Source organism: Capricornis sumatraensis, chromosome 18, assembly GCF_032405125.1.
Source record: "Capricornis sumatraensis isolate serow.1 chromosome 18, serow.2, whole genome shotgun sequence".
Classification (NCBI taxonomy): Eukaryota; Metazoa; Chordata; class Mammalia; order Artiodactyla; family Bovidae; genus Capricornis; species Capricornis sumatraensis.
Genome location: NC_091086.1, coordinates 30,055,137 through 30,075,136, shown reverse-complemented (window position 1 = coordinate 30,075,136; position 20,000 = coordinate 30,055,137). Strand labels below are relative to the sequence as shown.

The following is a 20,000-nucleotide window of genomic DNA, read 5'->3' as shown; positions in this document are numbered from 1 at the left end:
AACAATGCTTTTTCAGGGGCTTATTAACTACTGATAAAAAAATGAATAAAAACTACAGTACAGCTATCTTTTTGACAGTGAAGGTCTAATGCACATTTTGGTAGGTAGTATGATTTTACGGAGAAGGCGATGGCACCCCACTCCAGTACTCTTGCCTGGAAAATCCCATGGGCGGAAGAGACTAGTAGGCTGCAGTCCATGGGGTCGCGAAGAGTCGGACACGACTGAGCGACTTCACTTTCACTTTTCACTTCCATGCATTGGAGAAGGAAACGGCAACCCATTGCAGTGCTCTTGCCTGGAGAATCCCAGGGACGGGGGAGCCTGGTGGGTTGCCGTCTCTGGGGTCGCATAGAGTCGGACACGACGGAAGTGACTTAGCAGCATGATTTTAAAGATTCAGGATATGATCCTCTAGTTAGAGATATTTCGAGACTACTCTCCTTTAATAAAATGTTCTAGATTTACCAACTATTAATGGTTTTCTCATTGTATCTAAGACACCATTCCACAGTTTCCTTTAATTATATTAGATTTGTACTATCAATAATGTATATTAAATTTTACATCTTAAGATCCTTTAAAAAGTGTAAAATATCAGTTTGAATAAAATGTTCATAAAAGATGCAATGAAGTCTATATTAAAAGCAGATAAAATATATCGTCAAAATTCAATTTTTTTTCTTCATATATTTATTTACTTACTATCTTCATATGTGATACCACTTGCTTCTTCACTCCAGTCACTCCAATATCCTTTACCATCTTCCTTCATACAACGAATCCTAAACACATATTCTGTAAAAGGTTTAAGGTCCTGAACAGTGAATGAAGATCGGGTAGATGATGTATCTTCAGGAGGAACCTGAAAACAAAGCAAATTGACCAACAAAAAATCCCGAGGTATTTATTACAGATCTTCTAAGCTGCCTAATATTTAGAAGCTAATTAATGAAACAAGCCTAATAACTAATGAAAAAAAGACTAATTTGACTCAAGCTCTGCAGAGAAATAAATCAAAGTGAAAAAAGCACTCAAAATTAGTAAAACTTAACAGGTCTGGGAAATATGGAAACAACTATTATTAATCTTCTCATCCTTTTTTTATTTCTTTCTTCTATGCTCCTATAACACTGATGGTCTTAACAGGAAAAAGAGAAATTCCAATTAAAATTTAATTCAAGGAGGGTTTACTAAGGGAAATATGAGCAGAGTGTAGGAAACCTTATTAGATAGTACAGGCAATACTCTGGGCTTAGTGGTGTTACCACCTTTAGAATCTAAGGGAAGAGGGGTGGTACCAGAACCTGAAAGAACAGGGTCACAAAGGGTTAACTTGAGAGAAGTAGTGACTTTAGGTTGAGACAGGAAAGCTTTATGGAGGAAGCAGCACAAAAAAATATGCTGATCTCACTTCTCTCTCCTCCCTCTTGCCAAGACCCCTCCACAACCAACAGATACAATCCAGACAGGTCTGCATCCCAAGACAAAGAGTAGGTGAAGAAGGGTAGAATATAAATCTAGATGGGCAAAAGGAAGATATCCAGCCCAATTTTGAAAAACAAAAGCTATCTTTGTAGATAAACTTGGTTTTCAGAAAAAAAAGAGTAGACTAAACATAGATTTAGTGACTTCCGTGGTGGCTCAGGCAGTAAAGCGTCTGCCTACAATGCAGGAGACCCAGGTTCGATCCTTAGGTCAGGAGGATCCCCTGGAGAAGGAAATGGCAACCTACTCCAGTACTCTTGCCTGGAGAATTTCATGGACAGAGGATCCTGGCAGGCCCCAGTCCATGGGGTCGCAAAGAGGAGGACACAACTGAGCGACTTCACTTCACTTCAAACATAGATAAAAGGTTCTTTCTACCACTCTGAGATTTCAATATTGAATACAAAAGGTGTCAGTCTTTTTTCTACAAGTGAATTAAGATTCTATGATATTGAAAAAATTTTGAAGAACTTCTGGTATGTATCTTCTCTGTACAATCCTCATGTACAACATGAAGCATTAATGCACTTTAGTTTGTTGCTTTTTCTGATTGTATTCCGAGTCCATGTGGAATAGAGGACAGAAGCAGGAAGGTCACGGGCTCAATTCCCTTTGGAGCTCAGAGAAACAAAGCAAACGCATACTGTTAATGATAAATGGAGTTATAACAGAGTAGTATGCAGATCTCAATGCTATGATGATAACCTTTTAAATTAAAAGCTCCTAGTATTTCTTCTGCTTATAACATCATCTTTAGGTGGTGGTGGTGGTATTCAGTCACTAAGTCAGATCCGACTCTTTGCAACCCCACGGGCTGCAGCATGCCAGGCTTCCCTGTCCTTCACTATCTCCTGAAGTTTGCTCAAATTCATGTCCACTAAGTCAATGAAGCCATCCAACCATCTCATCCTCTGTTACCACTTTCTCCTCCTGCCCTCAATCTTTCCTAGCATTAGGGTCTTTTCCAGTGAGTCGGCTCTTCACATCAGGTGGCCAAAATATTGAAGCTTCACTTTCAGCATCAGTCCTTCCAATGAATATTCAGGGTTGATTTCCTTTAGGATTGACTGGTTTCATCTCCTTGCAGTTCAAGGGACTCTCAAGAGTCTTCTCCAGCACCATAGTTTGAAAGGATCAATACTTTGGTGCTCAGTGTTCTTTTATGGTCCAACTCTTATATCTGTATGTGACTAGTGGAAAAACTATAGCTTTGATTAGATGGACCTTTGTTAGCAAAATGATGTCTCTGCTTCTTAATACATTGTCTAGGTTTGTGACAGCTTTTCTTCCAAAGAGCAACTGTCTTTTAATTTCATGGCTGCAGTCACCATCCACAGTAATTTTGGAGCCCAAGAAAATAAAATCTGCTGTTTCCATTTTTTCCATCTATTTGCCATGAAGTGACATGACCAGATGCCATGATCTTAGGCTTTTGAATGCTGAGTTTTAAGCCAGCTAGTTCACTCTTCTTTTTCACCTTCATCAACAGGCTCTTAAGTTCCTCTTCAATTTCTGCCATTAGGGTGGTATTATCTGCATATCTGAGGTTGTTGGTATTTCTCCCAGCAATCTTGATTTCAGTTGGTGATGCATCCAGTCCAGCATTTCACATGATGTGAAAGAAGTTAAAAGTAAAGTGTTAGTTGCTCAGTCGTGTCCAGCTTTGTGATCCCACGGACTGCAACCTATCAGGCTCTTCTGTCTATGGAATTCTCCAGGCAAGAATACTGGAGTGGGTTGCCATTCCCTTCTCCAGGGTATCTTCCCGACCCAGGGATTGAACCTGAGTCTGCTGTATTGCAAGCAGATTCTTCACCATCTGAGCCACCAGGGAAGCTCACATGATGTACTCTGCATGTTAAGTTAAATAGGCAGGGTGACAATATATAGCCTTGACGTAGTCCTTTCCAAATTTTGAACCAGTCCATTATTCCATGTTCAGTTCTAACTGCTGCTTCTTGACCTGCATATAGGCTTCTCAGGAGGCAGGTAAGGTATTCCCATCTCTTTAAGAATTTTCCAGTTTGTTGTAAATTTGGGTATACAGTCCTTTTATTTTTCAATCTTATAATCCGTCTATTTTATGGGTTGGCAAACTTCCTATAAAGAGCTAGACTGTAAATACTTTAGGCTGTGGGCCAGATGGTCTCTGTTGCAGTTATTCAACTTTCTATGTAGCATAAAAATCATCAGAAAGAATACGTAAACGAATGTTTGTGGCTGTGTTCCAATAAAACTTTATTTACAAAAACAGATGACAGGCTGAATTTGGCCTGCAGATGTAGTTTGTTAATGCCTGCTCGACCTTACCCTTACCTTATAATCTCTTCATTTTCACTCCTCTACCTAATCTGCTCCTGTTAGCTGTGGTCCTTTCACCTCTCACCAAAAATGCTATTCCCTCTCATTCTGCATCACTTCCATATTTCACTTAAAATCTATTGTGCTGAGCAAAATTGTATTCTCTGTCTGGATGTCTTCCTATTGGTCCTTGCTTGAAATACAGATCTAGAAGTGTCAAGCAAAGTACTTCACATAACCAGAAATTTAAGACATTCAGAAAATGACTGAGACTTTTAGGTTAGTGGGTTAAAGACAAGACTATTTGAATAAACAGTAACTTTCAATTTACCTGGTTCCAAGTTGAGGCATCTTTGGTCCTATATTGAATGTCATATTTCAGAGTTATAAAACTCTTAAAACGTGAGTCAGTCCATGTCAATTTTAAAATACTAGATAGTTCCTTTGAGCTGTTGACTGATAAAATATGTGGTGGATTGAGCTTCACTGAAAAATAAAAAAGATCCTAATGTTTACCATGGTTTACTTTTATAATTTCTTACAAAGTCCAATATACTCTTTATATTTTATTTCATAATATGCATTTATTCTCATCAAATGAACAAATCTGTCTAAAAAAATGCTATACCATACTACTATAATGGAAGGAAAAGGTTCCTAAAGAAATTCTAGTTCTTTTCCTTGTCAGTTTATTACTTTTGCTAATATTTTCAGGTCCAGATATTAAAAGTTAAATAGTGATGACATATGGAATTTAAAAAGAGTATAAAAATGAAGCATATACACTATGACTATAATGCTATAAGATGTTTGATATCTGAATAGATATCAGAGATAATATTAAAAGCAGCTGCCAGTGTGGTTGGATTATGGATATTTTTCTTTTTCCAAAGTATTTTTAACGTTGTTGATAAAGTTAATTTGCAGAAGTCACTAAGAAAATAAATGCTTATTATTTTATATTAATTAAACTCAAAACTAATAAATTCTCAAATTTAGGTTTATAAGTACCTTTATCTATAGGATCAAAATTGATATGATCTGAGGCAACCTTCCCAAGGGCATTCTCTGCTTCTACCCAGACTTCAATGTTGACAAAATACACAGGAGGATAATCAACAGTGCATGAGGTGGGGGTGTCACGTTTTGCTTTACAATCATCAAACTTCTCTGTTGCCCTAAATACAAAAATGGTAAAGTCAGTCATTAAAAATGCATTTGAATAAATTAAGAGTGAAAAAGGTTACTTGAAAAGAGTTTGATGAGACCCAGATTATCATACCTTAGAATAAACAAGTTAATTTCAATAAGTTTAAAACAAACTATTTAACACTAGAAACAAAATTTGTTAAAATTCACCTGTTTTTCTTTAAAACTGAGTTTGATCTATATCTTAAAACACAAGATTATTTTCAAAATTTTACTCCAAGAATATCATATTTAGAATCTTATGCTCTAACCCAATGACTCTTCTCCAAAACTTCTTAGTGATATTAGTCCTGTTTTTTTCCTTTCCTTGAACAGAACCTTTACATTATTAGCAATGTCTTTCTTTAAGCACAGTATGCTTTTTCAAAACACAATATGCTACGAGGTGATAGAGCAGGTATAGAATTTCTATCCTTCCGGAAAATTCCCTCAGCCCCTTTCCAACCACTAAACCACTTTCTAATTTCTATTACCATAGAAAGTGTCAAGTGATATGACTAAATTTACTCACATACATTTAAATCATGCATCAATTAAGAATATATATGCATATATACATATATATATATGCGCTGTTTTTTAAAATAGAAGGATAAATCAAAACCAAACCAAAACGGGTAACCTTTGGAAGGAGGGGGTAAATAAGGTAAAGGAGACAGGGAATGGAGACTTCTATAAACATACTTTGTCTTAGAAATTTGTGTGGATTAATTTATTACTTTATACAATGAAGAAAATTCTTAAAAACCACAAGCAAAATGAAACAGCTCAAAGAAAGGAGATATAGATGTTAGACAGATGAATTAACTAAAAACATATAGTCTGGATTTTAAATTGGAAATACCAGTACGAGTTCATGATGTATTTTATCTTAAAAACATTTTTTGTTCTTTCCACTAAAAAAGCCTAGAAACAACAACCCAGTAGCAATAAGCTACCCAACACCCAGACTACAGTCTCTAAATTATATTCCACACAAAGTGGAACCATGACTACTTGGGAATTGGTTGATTCTAGGTCTGGAACAGAAAACATATTAAGATGAACCTGGAACATCATGTCACTTCAGGAATCAGGAAGCTATCAAAGAACTCATGAAGTTGTGTCAAAAGGATAAGCCAATCTGAAAAGTTCCCACTAAGATGGGACAATTTAAGTATTAAGAACAGTAACTGTAATAGATTAAAACACATCAAATCAAGAATTCCCAATGGTACAGTAGCTAAGACTCTGCACTCCCAATGCAGGTGGTCAGGGTTTCACCCCGATCTGGGAACTAAATACCACATGCTGCCACTAAGAGTTCGCATGTTACAACTAAAGAATCTGAATGATGCAAAGAAAATCAAAGACCCTGCATGCTGCACCTAAGACCTGGCGCAGGCAAATAAATAAATAACAAGACATCAAATGTTTAAATATGAATTCATAATGAGGAGAAAAATCTCTTATATCTACCTTTGGAAGATGCTAGGGATTAATTAATCTAATTAATGATGTAAATGTTCAAGTGATTAAGGGTGGAAGTATATGGATGTCTCTAACTCACTCTGAAATTCATTAAAATAAGATGGGTTGGTAGATGGAGACAAGTACAGTAAAATGTTAACTGTAGAATCTAGGTAATGAGTACATATAAATGTTCACTGTAAAATTCTTTCAACTTTTCTTTACATTTGAAAAAAAACTAAGCGGAAATTCTGTTAATACCTGAAACCACTGCTCAAATTTTAATATAAGAAAAACGAAAACATCATATGGTCATTCCTAATGAAAATACATATAACTCCTATGAATTATTTTTTTGGGGGGAAAAACTGATTAAATGTCTAGATCTAATAGCAAATTTCAGTAAATAAAGGGACAGAGGAATGTGTTAAATGATGTAAAACCATTATTTTAACAACTGAACTGCAAAGAAAGAAGGTAGAACCTATGGTTAAGAGAGACAAGATACGTGAATTGGCAATATATGGTGATTACTTAAATCTTGATTTGACAAGTGTAAAAATATATCCATATATTCATGGAGTAACAGGCAAATTTGGCCTTGGAATGTGGAATGAAGCAGGGCAAAGACTTTTGCCAAGAAAATGCACTGGTCATAGCAAACACCCTCTTCCAACAACACAAGAGAAGACTCTACACATGGACATCACCAGATGGTCAACAGCGAAATCAGACTGATTATATTCTTTGAAGCCAAAGATGGGGAAGCTCTATACAGTCACCAAAAACAAGACCAGGAGCTGACTGTGGCTCAGATCATGAAATCCTTATTACTAAATTCAGACTTAAATTGAAGAAAGTAGAGAAAACCGCTAGACCATTCAGGTATGACCTAAATCAAATCCTTTATGATTATACAGTGGAAGTGAGAAATAGATTTAAGGGCCTAGATCTGATAGATAAGAGTGCCTGATGAACTATGGGATGAGGGTCGTGACACTGTATAGGAGACGGGGATCAAGACCATCCCCATGGAAAAGAAATGCAAAAAAAGCAAAATGGCTGTCTGGGGAGGCCTTACAAATAGCTGTGAGAAGAAGAGAGGTGAAAAGCAAAGGAGAAAAGGAAAGATATAAGCATCTGAATGCAGAGTTCCAGAGAATAGCAAGAAGAGATAAGAAAGCCTTCTTCAGTGATCAATGCAAAGAAATAAGAGGAAAACAACAGAATGGGAAAGACTAGAGATCTCTTCAAGAAAATTAGAGATACCAAGGGAACATTTCATGCAAAGATGGGCTCGATAAAGGACAGAAATGGTATGGACCTAACAGAAGCAGAAGATATTAAGAAGAGGTGGCAAGAATACACAGAAGAACTGTACAAAAAAGATCTTCACAACCCAGATAATCATGATGGTGTGATCCCTCATCCAGAGCCAGACATCCTGGAATGTGAAGTCAAGTGGGCCTTAGAAAGCATCACTACAAACAAAGCTAGTGGAAGTGATGGAATTCCAGTTGAGCTGTTTCAAATCCTGAAAGATGATGCTGTGAAAGTGCTACACTCAATATGCCAGCAAATTTGGAAAACTCTGCAGTGGCCACAGGACTGGAAAAGGTCAGTTTTCATTCCAGTCCCAAAGAAAGGCAATGCCAAAGAATGCTCAAACTACCACACAATTGCACTCATCTACATGCTAGTAAGGTAATGCTCAAAATTCTCCAAGCCAGGCTTCAGCAATACATGAACCATGAACTCCCTGATGTTCAAGCTGGTTTTAGAAAAGGCAGAGGAACCAGAGATCAAATTGCCAACATCCGCTGGATCATCAAAAAGGCAAGGGAGTTCCAGAAAAACATCTATTTCTGCTTTATTGACTATGCCAAAGCCTTTGACTGTGTGGATCACAATAAACAGGAAAATTCTGAAAGAGATGGGAATACCAGACCACCTGACCTGCCTCTTGAGAAATCTGTATGCAGGTCAGGAAGCAACAGTTAGAACTGGACATGGAACAGCAGACTGGTTCCAAATAGGAAGAGGAGTACGTCAAGGCTGTATATTGTCACCCTGTTTATTTAACTTATATGAAGAGTACATCATGAGGAATGCTGGACTGGAAGAAACACAAGCTGGAATCAAGATTGCTGGGAGAAATATCAATAACCTCAGATATGCAAATGATACCACCCTTATGGCAGAAAGTGAAGAGGAACTCAAAAGCCTCTTGATGAAAGTGAAAGTGGAGAGTGAAAAAGTTGGCTTAAAGCTCAACATTCAGAAAACGAAGATCATGGCATCTGGTCCCATCACTTCATGGGAAATAGATGGGGAAACAGTGGAAACAGTGTCAGACTTTATTTTTTTTGGCTCCTAGATCATTGCAGATGGTGACTGCAGCCATGAAATTAAAACACGCTTACTCCTTGGAAGAAAAGTTATGACCAACCTAGATAGCATATTCAAAAGCAGAGACATTACTTTGCTGACTAAGATTCATCTAGTCAAAGCTACAGTTGTTCCAGTAGTCATGTATGGATGTGAGAGTTGGACTGTGAAGAAGGCTGAGCACTGAAGAATTGATGCTTTTGAACTGTGGTATCGGAGAAGACTCCTGAGAGTCCCTTGGACTGCAAGGAGATCCAACCAGTCCATTCTGAAGGAGATCAGCCCTGGGATTTCTTTGGAAGGAATGATGCTAAAGCTGAAACTCCAGTACTTTGGCCACCTCATGCGAAGAGCTGACTCATTGGAAAAGACTCTGATGCTGGGGGGAATTGGGGGCAGGAGGAGAAGGGGACGACAGAGGATGAGATGGCTGGATGGCATCACTGACTCGATGGATGTGAGTCTGAGCGAACTCCGGGAGTTGGTGATGGACAGGGAGGCCTGGCATGTTGCGATTCATGGGGTCGCAAAGAGTCAGACACGACTGAGCGACTGAACTGAATTGAATTCATGAGACAACTGGGAAAATTTGAACACTAATTAAAAATGTAACAATATGAGAGTATTTTCAATTATATTTGGATTTTTTAAAAGTGTCCTTATCTTTTCCATTAAAGTACTAAAATATTTATTGATGAGATGATATGATGTGTATTTTTTAAAAACAATCTGAGTGTGGGGTATATATAAAGTAAGACTGGTAATGGGCTGATAATTATTGAAGCTTGGTGATGAGCATGAGGATTTCTTACACTATTCTTTCTACTTTCATGTTTCAGGTGTTCTAAAATAAAAAGTTAAATAAAACATTTAAAACTTTGCATTTAATAATACTACAAGATAAAAACTCTACCACAAAGGCAAACTTAATAAATTCAATGTACAACAAATTTAAAATAACTTGCCACTCAGATTTTAAAGTGTAGTTTGTTTCCAGGTGTGTTTCCCTTCCAGGATCCCACTGACACATCATTTTCTTTCCTTCATTCACAATGCAACTCAAATTTTTAGGTTTTTCAGGAGGCACTAAAAGGGAAAAATAAGCAAATTTCAAAAAGCTTCATTTTCACAGAAAGCATGCAATTTATATACTCCTCTAGACATTTAAGATAACGAAAATCAGATAGAAAAAAATAAAACCAAGAAAAGACATAATGAAATACTGGTGACTAAAACATTAATTTCTTTTCTATGTAAATTCAAACATTTTAGACAGTAACATACATTTTCTATCATACTGTCATTAACAGGTACATTTCAAATTAACTTTCTACACAAAGTCAACTTTTATTTATAGCTGGAAAGCATTATCAACTGACTTTTCAAGTGTATTTTAGATAGAAGCAAAAATGATTCATTTATATCTCTCCCTTCCCAAACTCTGCTGGCGAGAAAGCAAACGCTAAAAGTATGTTAGTTGATCCACAAATTTGGCAATCCATTCTTGGATCATAGTAAATTTACTTGTCTACTTCAATATAAAAGGATCCTCCAGTATTGATTCACTTTCTTCAGATAGTTGCTTTACACTGCATTTTCTCCACAACTAAGGAATATTGAAAGTCACTATGAGCACAGTCATAGATTTCAACTCAACATTTTTGGTGGGTATCTCTTGTCAAAATGTTTTTCTAGAAAGCTGACAGGTACTTGACTTTCAGGAAAAATATTAAACTTGTGTTACTCCTTAGGCTTTTATATATTTGTAATGCAAATGCAATTCTACTCCTAAGCTTATTTTTTTCTTAAACGTTAAAAAGAAAAAACAGTCCAAAACTCATTGAGCTGACAGTTACTGCATTTCAAAAAGACCAAAAGACAATGGACATTAAAGATGTAATTCAACAGTCATGACAAAGTCTGGAATAATAAAAGTAAAACAAAACTTACAGCCTGAAATGATTCTGATTCCATAAACACTCCGATTAATCTGTCCAAACATACGAATGTTGCAAGTGAGCAGAGCATTTATTAAAGTTATATTTGGAAATGTGACACTAGATGCTGTTCTGTTTATGACAGCATATTGTTCATAAGGAACAGTAACACGGCCTGTTTTCCAGAAAATTTCATTAGCAGTCACATGATAATCATTCATACATTTTTCTTTTAGCACACAAACTGCCGTGAAATTCGAACCAAGTTGTACAACTGAAGATTCAGGGTGGATATGAGCACATGGAACTATAAGTTCACCTGGAAAGGAATAATAACAGAAAATGTAAGAATGGACTGAATTTTTCTGGTACAAAATGTCATTCTATACCAGTACAGTTTCTCTATCATCATTAAAATATCTCTAAAGACACAGAAAAAGAAGAAACACAGTGAAAGTTAGTATCAACAGAATTTAATGTCTAAATTTGAAAAGAATTATACCGGTTACATGGCAGATGGAGCTGGATTTTACAAAAAAAAACCAAAAACCTATGCAAATTTCAGCCCTTTTTATAACATTCTACTTTGCTTTAGGAAATAGTTTGCCTGCAGGGTGATTCATATTTGCTCTACCACCAATTCTCTCAACTCACACCCAGTGTCTAAATAGACCCACCAGAAGACAGGGGATGGTCTCTGCTTCTCGCCAGTCCTGAATGCCTTTGAGGGTGCAGATGGGGACACACAAAGACAGTATACGTTGTTCATATGTCAAAATCAAACAAAAAGTAAAGAGCAAGGGTGTAGCAAAATAAAAACAGGATGAGTAAAATAAGATGACCAAATACACTGGTTTTAACAATAAGTATATGGGATACAATCTCATATTAAAAAACAAAAAACCAAATTATATAAAAAAGTAAAATGCAACTACATGATTTTCCTATGACCTACTCCATGCTGATGACATGTAAACCCCTCTTTCTGACTCTAATTTGCTGTTTTCAGCGGCTTACAAGACATCCACTTGAGATATTTCATAAGTACTTTAAAATGAACATGTCTAAAATTATATGTATCATAGTTCGTTTCAGTCGCTCAGTTGTGTCCGACTCTTTGTGACCCCATGGACTGCACCATGTCAGGCTTCCCTGTCCATCACCAACTCCCAGAATTTACTCAAACTCATGTCCATCGAGTCGGTGATGCCACCCAACAATCTCATCCTCTATTGTCCCCTTCTCCTCTCATCTTCAATCTTTCCCAGCATCAGGGTCTTTTCAAATTAGTCAGTTCTTGGCATCAGGTGGCCAAAGTATTGGAGTTTCAGCTTCAGCATCATTCCTTCCAATGAATATTCAGGACTGATTTCCTTTTGGATAGACTGGTTGGATCTCCTTGCAGTCTATGAGACTCTCAAGAGTTTTCTCCAACACCACACAGTTCAAAGGCATCAATTCTTTGGCGTTCAGCTTTCTTTACAATCCAATTCTCACATCCATACATGACTACTGGAAAATGACAGCTCTGACTAGATGGATCTTTGTTGGCAAAGTAATGTCTCTGCTTATTAATAAGCTGTCTAGCTTGGTCATAGCTTTTCTTCCAAAGAGCAAGCATCTTTTAATTTCATGGCTGCAAGTCACCATCTGCAGTGATTTTGGAGCCCCTGAAAATAAAGTCTGTCACTGTTTCCAATGTTTCCCCATCTATTTGCCCTGAAGTGATGGGACCGGATGCCATGATCTTCGTTTTCTGACTGTTGAGCTTTAAGCCAACTTCTTCACTCTCCTCTTTCACTTTCATCAACAGGTTCTTTAGTTCCTCTTCACTTTCTGCAATATCTGAAATTATTGGTATTTCTCCTGGCAATCTTGAGTCCAGCCTGTGCTTCCTCCAGCCCAGTGTTTCTCATGATGTAGTCTGCATACAGGTTAAACAAGCAAGGTGACATAATACACCCTTGACATACTCCTTTCCCGATTTGGAACCAGTCTGTTGTCCATGTCCGGTTCTAATGCTTCTTGACCTGCATACAGATTGATCAGGAGGCAGGTCAGGTGGTTTGGTATACCCTTCTCTTGAAGAATTTTCCAGTTTGTTGTGATCCACACAGTCAAAGGCTTTGGTATAGTCAATTAAGCAGAAATAGATGCTTTTCTGGAACTCTCTTGCCTTTTTGATGATTCAGCGGATGTTGGCAATTTGATCTCTGGTTCCTCTGCCTTTTCTAAAATGAGCTTGAACATTTGGAAGTTCTCAGTTCACGTACTGGTGAAGCCTGGCTTGGAGAATTTTGAGCATTACTTTGCTAACATCTGAGATGAGTGCAACTGTGCAGTAGTTTGAGCATTCTTTGGCACTGCTTTTCTTTGGGACTGGAATTAAAACTGACCTTTTCCAATCCTATGGCCACTGCTGAGTTTTCCAAATTTGCTGGCATATTGAGTGCAGCATCATCTTTCAGGATTTGAAATAGCTCAACTGGAATTCCGTCACCTCTACTAGCTTTGTTCATAGGGATGCTTCCTAAGACCCACTTGGCTTCACATTCCAGGATGTCTGGCTCTAGGTGAGTGATCACATCATCATGATTATCTGGGTCGTGAAGCTCTTTTCTGTACAGTTCTTCTGTGCGTTCTTGCCACCTCTTTAATATCTTCTGCTTCTGTTAGGTCCATACCATTTCTGTCCTTTATTGTGCCCATCTTTGCATGAAAATTCCCTTAGTATCTCTAATTTTCTTGAAGAAATCTCTAGTCTTTTTCATTTTATTGTTTTCCTCTATTTCTTTGCATTGATCACTGAGGAAGGCTTTCTTATCTCTTCTTGCTATTCTTTGGAACTCTGCATTCAAATGGGTATATCTTTCCTTTTCTCCTTTGCCTTTCACTTCTCTTCTTTTCATACCTGTTTGTAAGGCCTCTTCATACAAACATTTTGCCTTTTTGCACTTCTTTTTCTTGGGGATGGTCTTGATCAATGCCTCCTGTACCATGTCATGAACCTCCATTCACAGCTCTTCAAGCATTCTATCAGATCTAATCTGTTGAATCTATTTGTCACTTCCACTGTATAATTGTAAGGGATTTGATTTAGGTCATACCTGAAGGGTCTAGTGGTGTTCCATACTTTCTTCAATTTAAGTCTGAATTTGACAATAAGGAGTTCATGATCTTAGCCACAGTCAGCTCCCAGTCTTGTTTTTGCTGACTGTATAGAGCTTCTCCATGTTTGGCTGCAAAAAATATAATCAATCTGATTTCGCTATTGACCATCTGGTGATGTCCATGTGTAGAGTCTTCTCTTGTGTTGTTGGAAGAGGGTGTTTGCTATGACCAGGGCGTTCTCTTGGCAAAACTCTGTTAGCCTTTGTCGTGCTTCATTTTGTACTGCAAGGCCAAATTTGCCTGTTACTCCAGGTGTTTCTTGACTTCCCCCTTTTGCATTCTAGTCCCCTATTATGAAAAGGACATTTTTTTTTTTTTTTTGGTGTTAGTTCTAGAAGGTGTTGTAGGTCTTCATAGAACTGTTCAACTTCAGCTTCTTCAATTACTGGTCGGGGCATAGACTATGTATCACAGTCCCTTCCAAACTTATTCTTTCTTCTTCTCACTTCCCTATTGCCGCTGAGACACTACTCCCATCCGGTCGCCTAGGCCAGATAACCTTGCAGTCCTCACTCTCATTTAGCCTCCTCCCACACTCTCTGGGTTTTTTTGTTTCTATATTCTTAGTATGTATAGCAACCTCTTCTCATCAACCCTACTTTGGCTGCTGGCACTCAGGCTATCACATTATACCACAATCTGACCTCCTTCTAGTTTATCTTAAACATACAGCTCCCAAAGTTACTGTTCAAAAATGATTATGCCATTTCCCTATTTTAAATTACTTAATGCCTACCTATTACCATCAAGATAAAATGCTCAATACTTGACATGATTCTATCCTTCTTCTCTATTCTCACTATCTAGAAACTTAAGGCAGCTTTCTTGAGTGAATGCCAATGGAATTTGAAGTTCTAACAGCTTTAATTTATTCACTTGGAAAATGAAGTTAATAATGACTATCTTGAAAGTTTTTTGAGATTAGATATTAGTTATGTAAAGAACCTACTACAATGCCTGGTCTTCAAAAGGCCTCCAATAAATGGTAGCCTGTCACCATTGCTTGGCTTCCCTGGTGTCTCAGGGGTGAAGAATCCACCTGCCAGTGCAGGAGATGCAGGTTTGCTCTTGCGTCAGGAGGATCCCCTGGAGAAGGAAATGGCAACCCACTCTAGTATTCTTGCCTGGAGAATCCCATGGACAGAAGAGCCTGGTGGGCTACCATCCCTGGCGTAATAAAAGAGCGACTAAACAACAACAAATCATCATTACTACTATTATCCAGAGACAAGTAATCTAGTCACATTGACTCTGGAAACGTCTCTCAGAGGTGACGGGTTCTAGCAGTTAAGGTAAAAGATGTATAGAATCAGAGAATCAAAAAACTGATAACAACCTTGGAGAGAATTTACTTCAATCGTTTCTTTTATAAAGAACACTGAGATACTTTTATGGAGTAAACCTCAAATATCAGGCAGATTCTTCCAATTCTCAACTTGGTCCCAGGCTAGACTGCACAAAGGATAAAACTAGTTTTAAAAACTAAACAATTAACTTCTTATTCCACATCTGTCATTAAGCTCATAAGGCCCAGAGTGAAACTGTTTGTTTCAAAGCTTGTGCTGTGGCCTGTTTGTGTGGCCTTCCGTTACTGATGCATGGCTGTGGCACGTCCTAGCACACAAGCTCCTGTCAATGTCCATCCTGTGACAGAATTACCCGGTGACAATGAGCAAGTCCTTAAAACCCCTCCAATCGCACTTTGTTCCTTGGTAAAATCATTCCTGTTTGACTTTCTCTTTAATAATGAGAGGGAACCTTACCTAGGAAATATACTTCAGAGTACTAAAGAACATGAGATATAGCCAGAGACTAAATAACAATTTTTAATCACACAGAATAAGAAATACTAGAAACAGGCAAATGTTCCAGTTTGCAAAATGAAGCACAGGCTCACTGAAACCATCCTGTGCCAAATGAAACCCACTTTTACAGGGTTACTAGGCTGATTTTTGACTACTCTTGATCTATAGAAACAGATATTTCGTAACTTCAAACTAAAACATTTTCATTTGATTACCTACATATTAAAAAATCACTGACTAAAAAAGTCAATGAGAGGGAGGCTAAAGGAGTATGGCTGAAGTGCCTCCCCTCAAACCTTGGGGCAGACTGTACTTTCCAAAGAAGGTCATACTTATAAACGTATCCCATTCAACATGCTCATCTTACAAAGTGACTAATACTCCTCCAAAGAAATGAGGTCCATGTTTCCCTTTTGCTCTCAGATCTTTAAGGGTGCTTATGCCTGCCCCAGCCAACAGAGTGTGCTAAGTGACTTCCAAAGCTAGATCATAAAAAAATACAACTTCTGACTAGCTCTCTTTTTCTCCTGCAGCATTTGCCATGGAACCCAGCCACATGTAAGCAAGCCAAGGCCGCAAGGACAGACCACATGTGGTGTTCTAGCTAAGAGCCCCAAAGCCCTGAATCTACAGCCATCATCAACACCAGACATAATAAGTGAATGAGACTTCAGATGACTCCAGCTACTCAGCACTGAATATTCTAGCTGAGGGCCCAGATATCACAGGGAAAAGAATCTCTGTGTCTGACTGAGCCAGTCACACATAAACCATGAGAAATAATAAGTAATGCCATTTTAAGGCATGAAGCTTTAGAGTAAGCTGTCTGGCAGCAACAGATAATATAGTCCTGTTATTGTCAACCTTTTTATCAGCAACTTAGGGGGAAAACAGACACACACACTTGTCAAATCAGCAAAAGATTATAATGGATTGCCAATAATTTGGATAATGTCAGGATTCAAAATTATGCTGAAGGACTAGATTGATAGGCTAATAAATGTGGCAAAATCATCTTCTATTTAGGTTGATAAATAAATATAGAGTGAAGGGGAAATGGCTTAAAAGTAACTGACGTGAAAACAATCTGAGAATTTTCAGTGACTGGTAGGTAGATGGCTTAACATTAAACTACAGTGTATCTTAACTGGCAAAAAATTATGCTGCTTTAATAAAAATGATCCTTCAAAAGTAAATAATAAAATCACTATACTCAGAATATGTCGAGTTCTGATATATTTTTTCCTTAAGTGCATTTTATTCAAACCTTAAAATAAATATATTATTACATTCCTTTTTATAAAGTGTACTATGGGCAGGTACTGCCCAAATGCCTTCTGTGTATTAACTCATTTAAATCTCACAATAACCCTAGAAGTTAGAGACATTGCTATCCCCATCTTACAGATCATGAAACCGAGACACAAATTAAGTGACTGGCTAAAGTTTCACTGTTGTTAACTAGAATTAAGTAGGATGGTGAGGTAAAGGTGAAGTGAAGTCGCTCAGTCATGTCCGACTCTTTGAGACCCCATAGATTGTCAGGCTTCTCCATCTATGGGATTTTCCAGGCAAGAGTACTAGAGTGGGTTGCCATTTCCTTCCCCAGAGGATCTTCCCAACCCAGGGATCGAACCTGGGTCTCCCACATTGTAGGCAGACGCTTTACCGTCTGAGCCATATGATATGAAAAATCAAGGGAAGAGTCAGGAGGATAATCAGTGCATACAGATTGGAAGTCAAATCCTACAAAGAATAATTAGGATAACTAGGTAAATTTAATTTGGGCAAGAGAGGGGTTAGAAAGCATTCCTTCAATACTTGAAGACTTGAACAGTGGAAAAGGAAAGTGGATCTACAATAGAAGGATTTTTAAGGTTAATGAGAAAAAGTTAGAAGGAAGAAAATTTGGGTTTAAGACTAAGGAAAGACTTTTAAATGAGAAAAAATTTCAGCCTAAGGTTTGTATCATTTCCAGTGTTTAAAAAGAGGCTGCGTTCTTGAATTTGAAGAGGGTTTGACTTAGAGCAATACTTCTCAAATTATCTGGGGTCAAGGATCAGTTTAGGTTTTCTTCACCCAATCCTTTACAGACATACACTTTTGTTTTATATTATGTTTGATGAGGCAAGTCCATTGATCACATGCTTGGATATCATGGCTATGCCAAATTGTTAAAAGCATTTCTAAACATTTATTCTTAATTTCTGTACTCATCTCATTATGGACCAATAACAACCAGTTCTCAGGCTGTGGACCAATTGGAGCAGTATTGCTCTAGGTAATCTTTCTTCTGGTATCACAATCTCACTTCTGCTCAGTGACATCTTTGCCTATTAAGGAGTGAAGTGCTAAAAGTTAACAAACCTGATTCTGTTTCTTTATTTAAAAAAATAAACAAAATCCCCCTTTTTCCTTCTCAGTATTAAACTTACTATTAGTACAGCTGAACAAGATTTAGGATTACTGAGTGCTTCAACTCAAATTATACAAATTATAATTTGTCAAGAGCATTTCAACTTGAGTCCATTTTTAAGGCAACATCGTTCTTTCAATAATGATCCTAAAGAATAAATATGTAAGCATAATTATATAATTATTCAGTAATATACAAACCTAATTTGTGAGATTGGGAGTTAGGATATCTCATGAACCTTACCTATAGATTCAGTGGTGAGGAAAATAAACAAGGCTTGCACTATCCAAGTTTGCAATGTGAACATCTTGCATAGATATTTCTGTAAAAGACACATGCAATATTATTTTAAATATTTTTACTCTTACTAAGCATAATAAAGACAAAAGTTCTAAAGCTCTTTTGTTTCCATTGTATAGTTGTTTTCTAAAAGGTGATAAAATTCTTATGAGAATGCAGAAAACAAACTGAACTCTTCAGAATATTTTTCTTTATTCCCCCTAATGTTATGGCTACATAAAATACAGCTGGGAAACATACTTTATACTTTGGTGGTTTTAGTCACTAAGTCATGTCCAACTCTTGTGACCCCACGGACTGGAGCCCACCAGGCTCCTGTGTCCATGAGATTTCCCAGGCAAGAATACTGGAGTGGGTTGCCATTTCCTTCTCCAGAGGATCTTCTGGACCCAGGGATTAAACCCAGGTCTGCATTGCAGGCAGATTCTTTACTGACTAAGCCACCAGGGAAGCCCAATTTATACTTTAAGGTCAATCAAAAGAGCAATCCTGTTTCTATATGATGAAGTCTTACACTGCTAGTAAATACTCTGTGAGACTGAAGAGTTCAGAGAGACAAATTTCTACATGGCAAAACCTCACCATTGGCAAGTTCAAAAGATAATAGCCAAATAGGAAAAAAAGAAGCTTGTAATTCATAGTCTGACCAAAATTATCCCAATATATGAAGAATGCCTACAAATCATTACAGAAGTCCAACACCTCACCTTCCCTGTTTAGAAGAAAACATGCAAGATGAGCCAAACAGGCATTTTATAGAGAAAGAAACACAAGTAACTCAAACATATGAAATGATACTTTCAACCTCACTCATAACTAGATACAAATTAAAACAAGCCTGATAGGAATGTAAGATGATACACACACTTTGGAAAACAATTTGGCAGTTCTTTACGAATTAAAAGCACATCATAAGACTTAGCATTTCCACTCCTAATAATGTATCCAAGAGAAATAAAAATAAATGTCCATATGAAGACTTATATCCAAATCTACAGCAGTTTTGCTTATAATAGCCCCAAACTAGAAACAATCCAAATGTCAATCAACTGGTGAAAGGATAAACAAATATCCAAATAGCAGTATATCCATACAATAGAATACTACTCAGCAATAAAAGGGGATGAACTAGTGATACAGGGAAGAGCATGAACAAATCTCAAAAGCACTATGTTGAATGAAAGAAGCCATACAAAACAGGCTGTATTCCAAATAGGGAAAAGAGTACGTCAAGGCTATATATTGTCACCCTGCTTATTTAACTTATATGCAGAGTACATCATGAGAAACGCTGGGCTGGATGAAGTACAAGCGGGGATCAAGATTGCTGGGAGAAATATCAATAACCTCAGATATACAGATGACACCACCTTTATGGCAGAAAGCGAAGAACTAAAGAGCCTCTTGATGAAAGTGAAAAAGTTGGCTTAAAGCTCAACATTCAGAAAACTAAGATCATGGCATCTGGTCCCATCACTTCATGGCAAACAGATGTGGAAACAGTAACAGATGTTTATTTTGGGAGTCTCCAAAATT

At 37.4% G+C, this 20,000-nt stretch overlaps 1 protein-coding gene across 4 annotated transcripts in view; it reads right to left on the bottom strand.

The window, feature by feature from the left end:
* IL6ST (interleukin 6 cytokine family signal transducer) overlaps positions 1–18,471 on the bottom strand; it is a 41,902-nt gene extending 23,431 nt beyond the window's left edge. For 3 of the 4 annotated variants that reach the window (XM_068990368.1, XM_068990369.1, XM_068990370.1), the window contains exons 1-6: positions 18,408–18,471; positions 10,786–11,091; positions 9,801–9,921; positions 4,801–4,967; positions 4,121–4,275; positions 706–865 (exon numbers count right to left, since the gene is read on the bottom strand). In XM_068990368.1, coding sequence (XP_068846469.1) covers positions 706–865; positions 4,121–4,275; positions 4,801–4,967; positions 9,801–9,921; positions 10,786–11,091; positions 18,408–18,471 — 973 coding nt within the window. The remainder of the gene's footprint in view (positions 1–705; positions 866–4,120; positions 4,276–4,800; positions 4,968–9,800; positions 9,922–10,785; positions 11,092–18,407) is intronic. The other variant, XM_068990371.1, reaches the window with a different exon arrangement.
* Between the last annotated feature and the right edge of the window lie 1,529 nt (positions 18,472–20,000).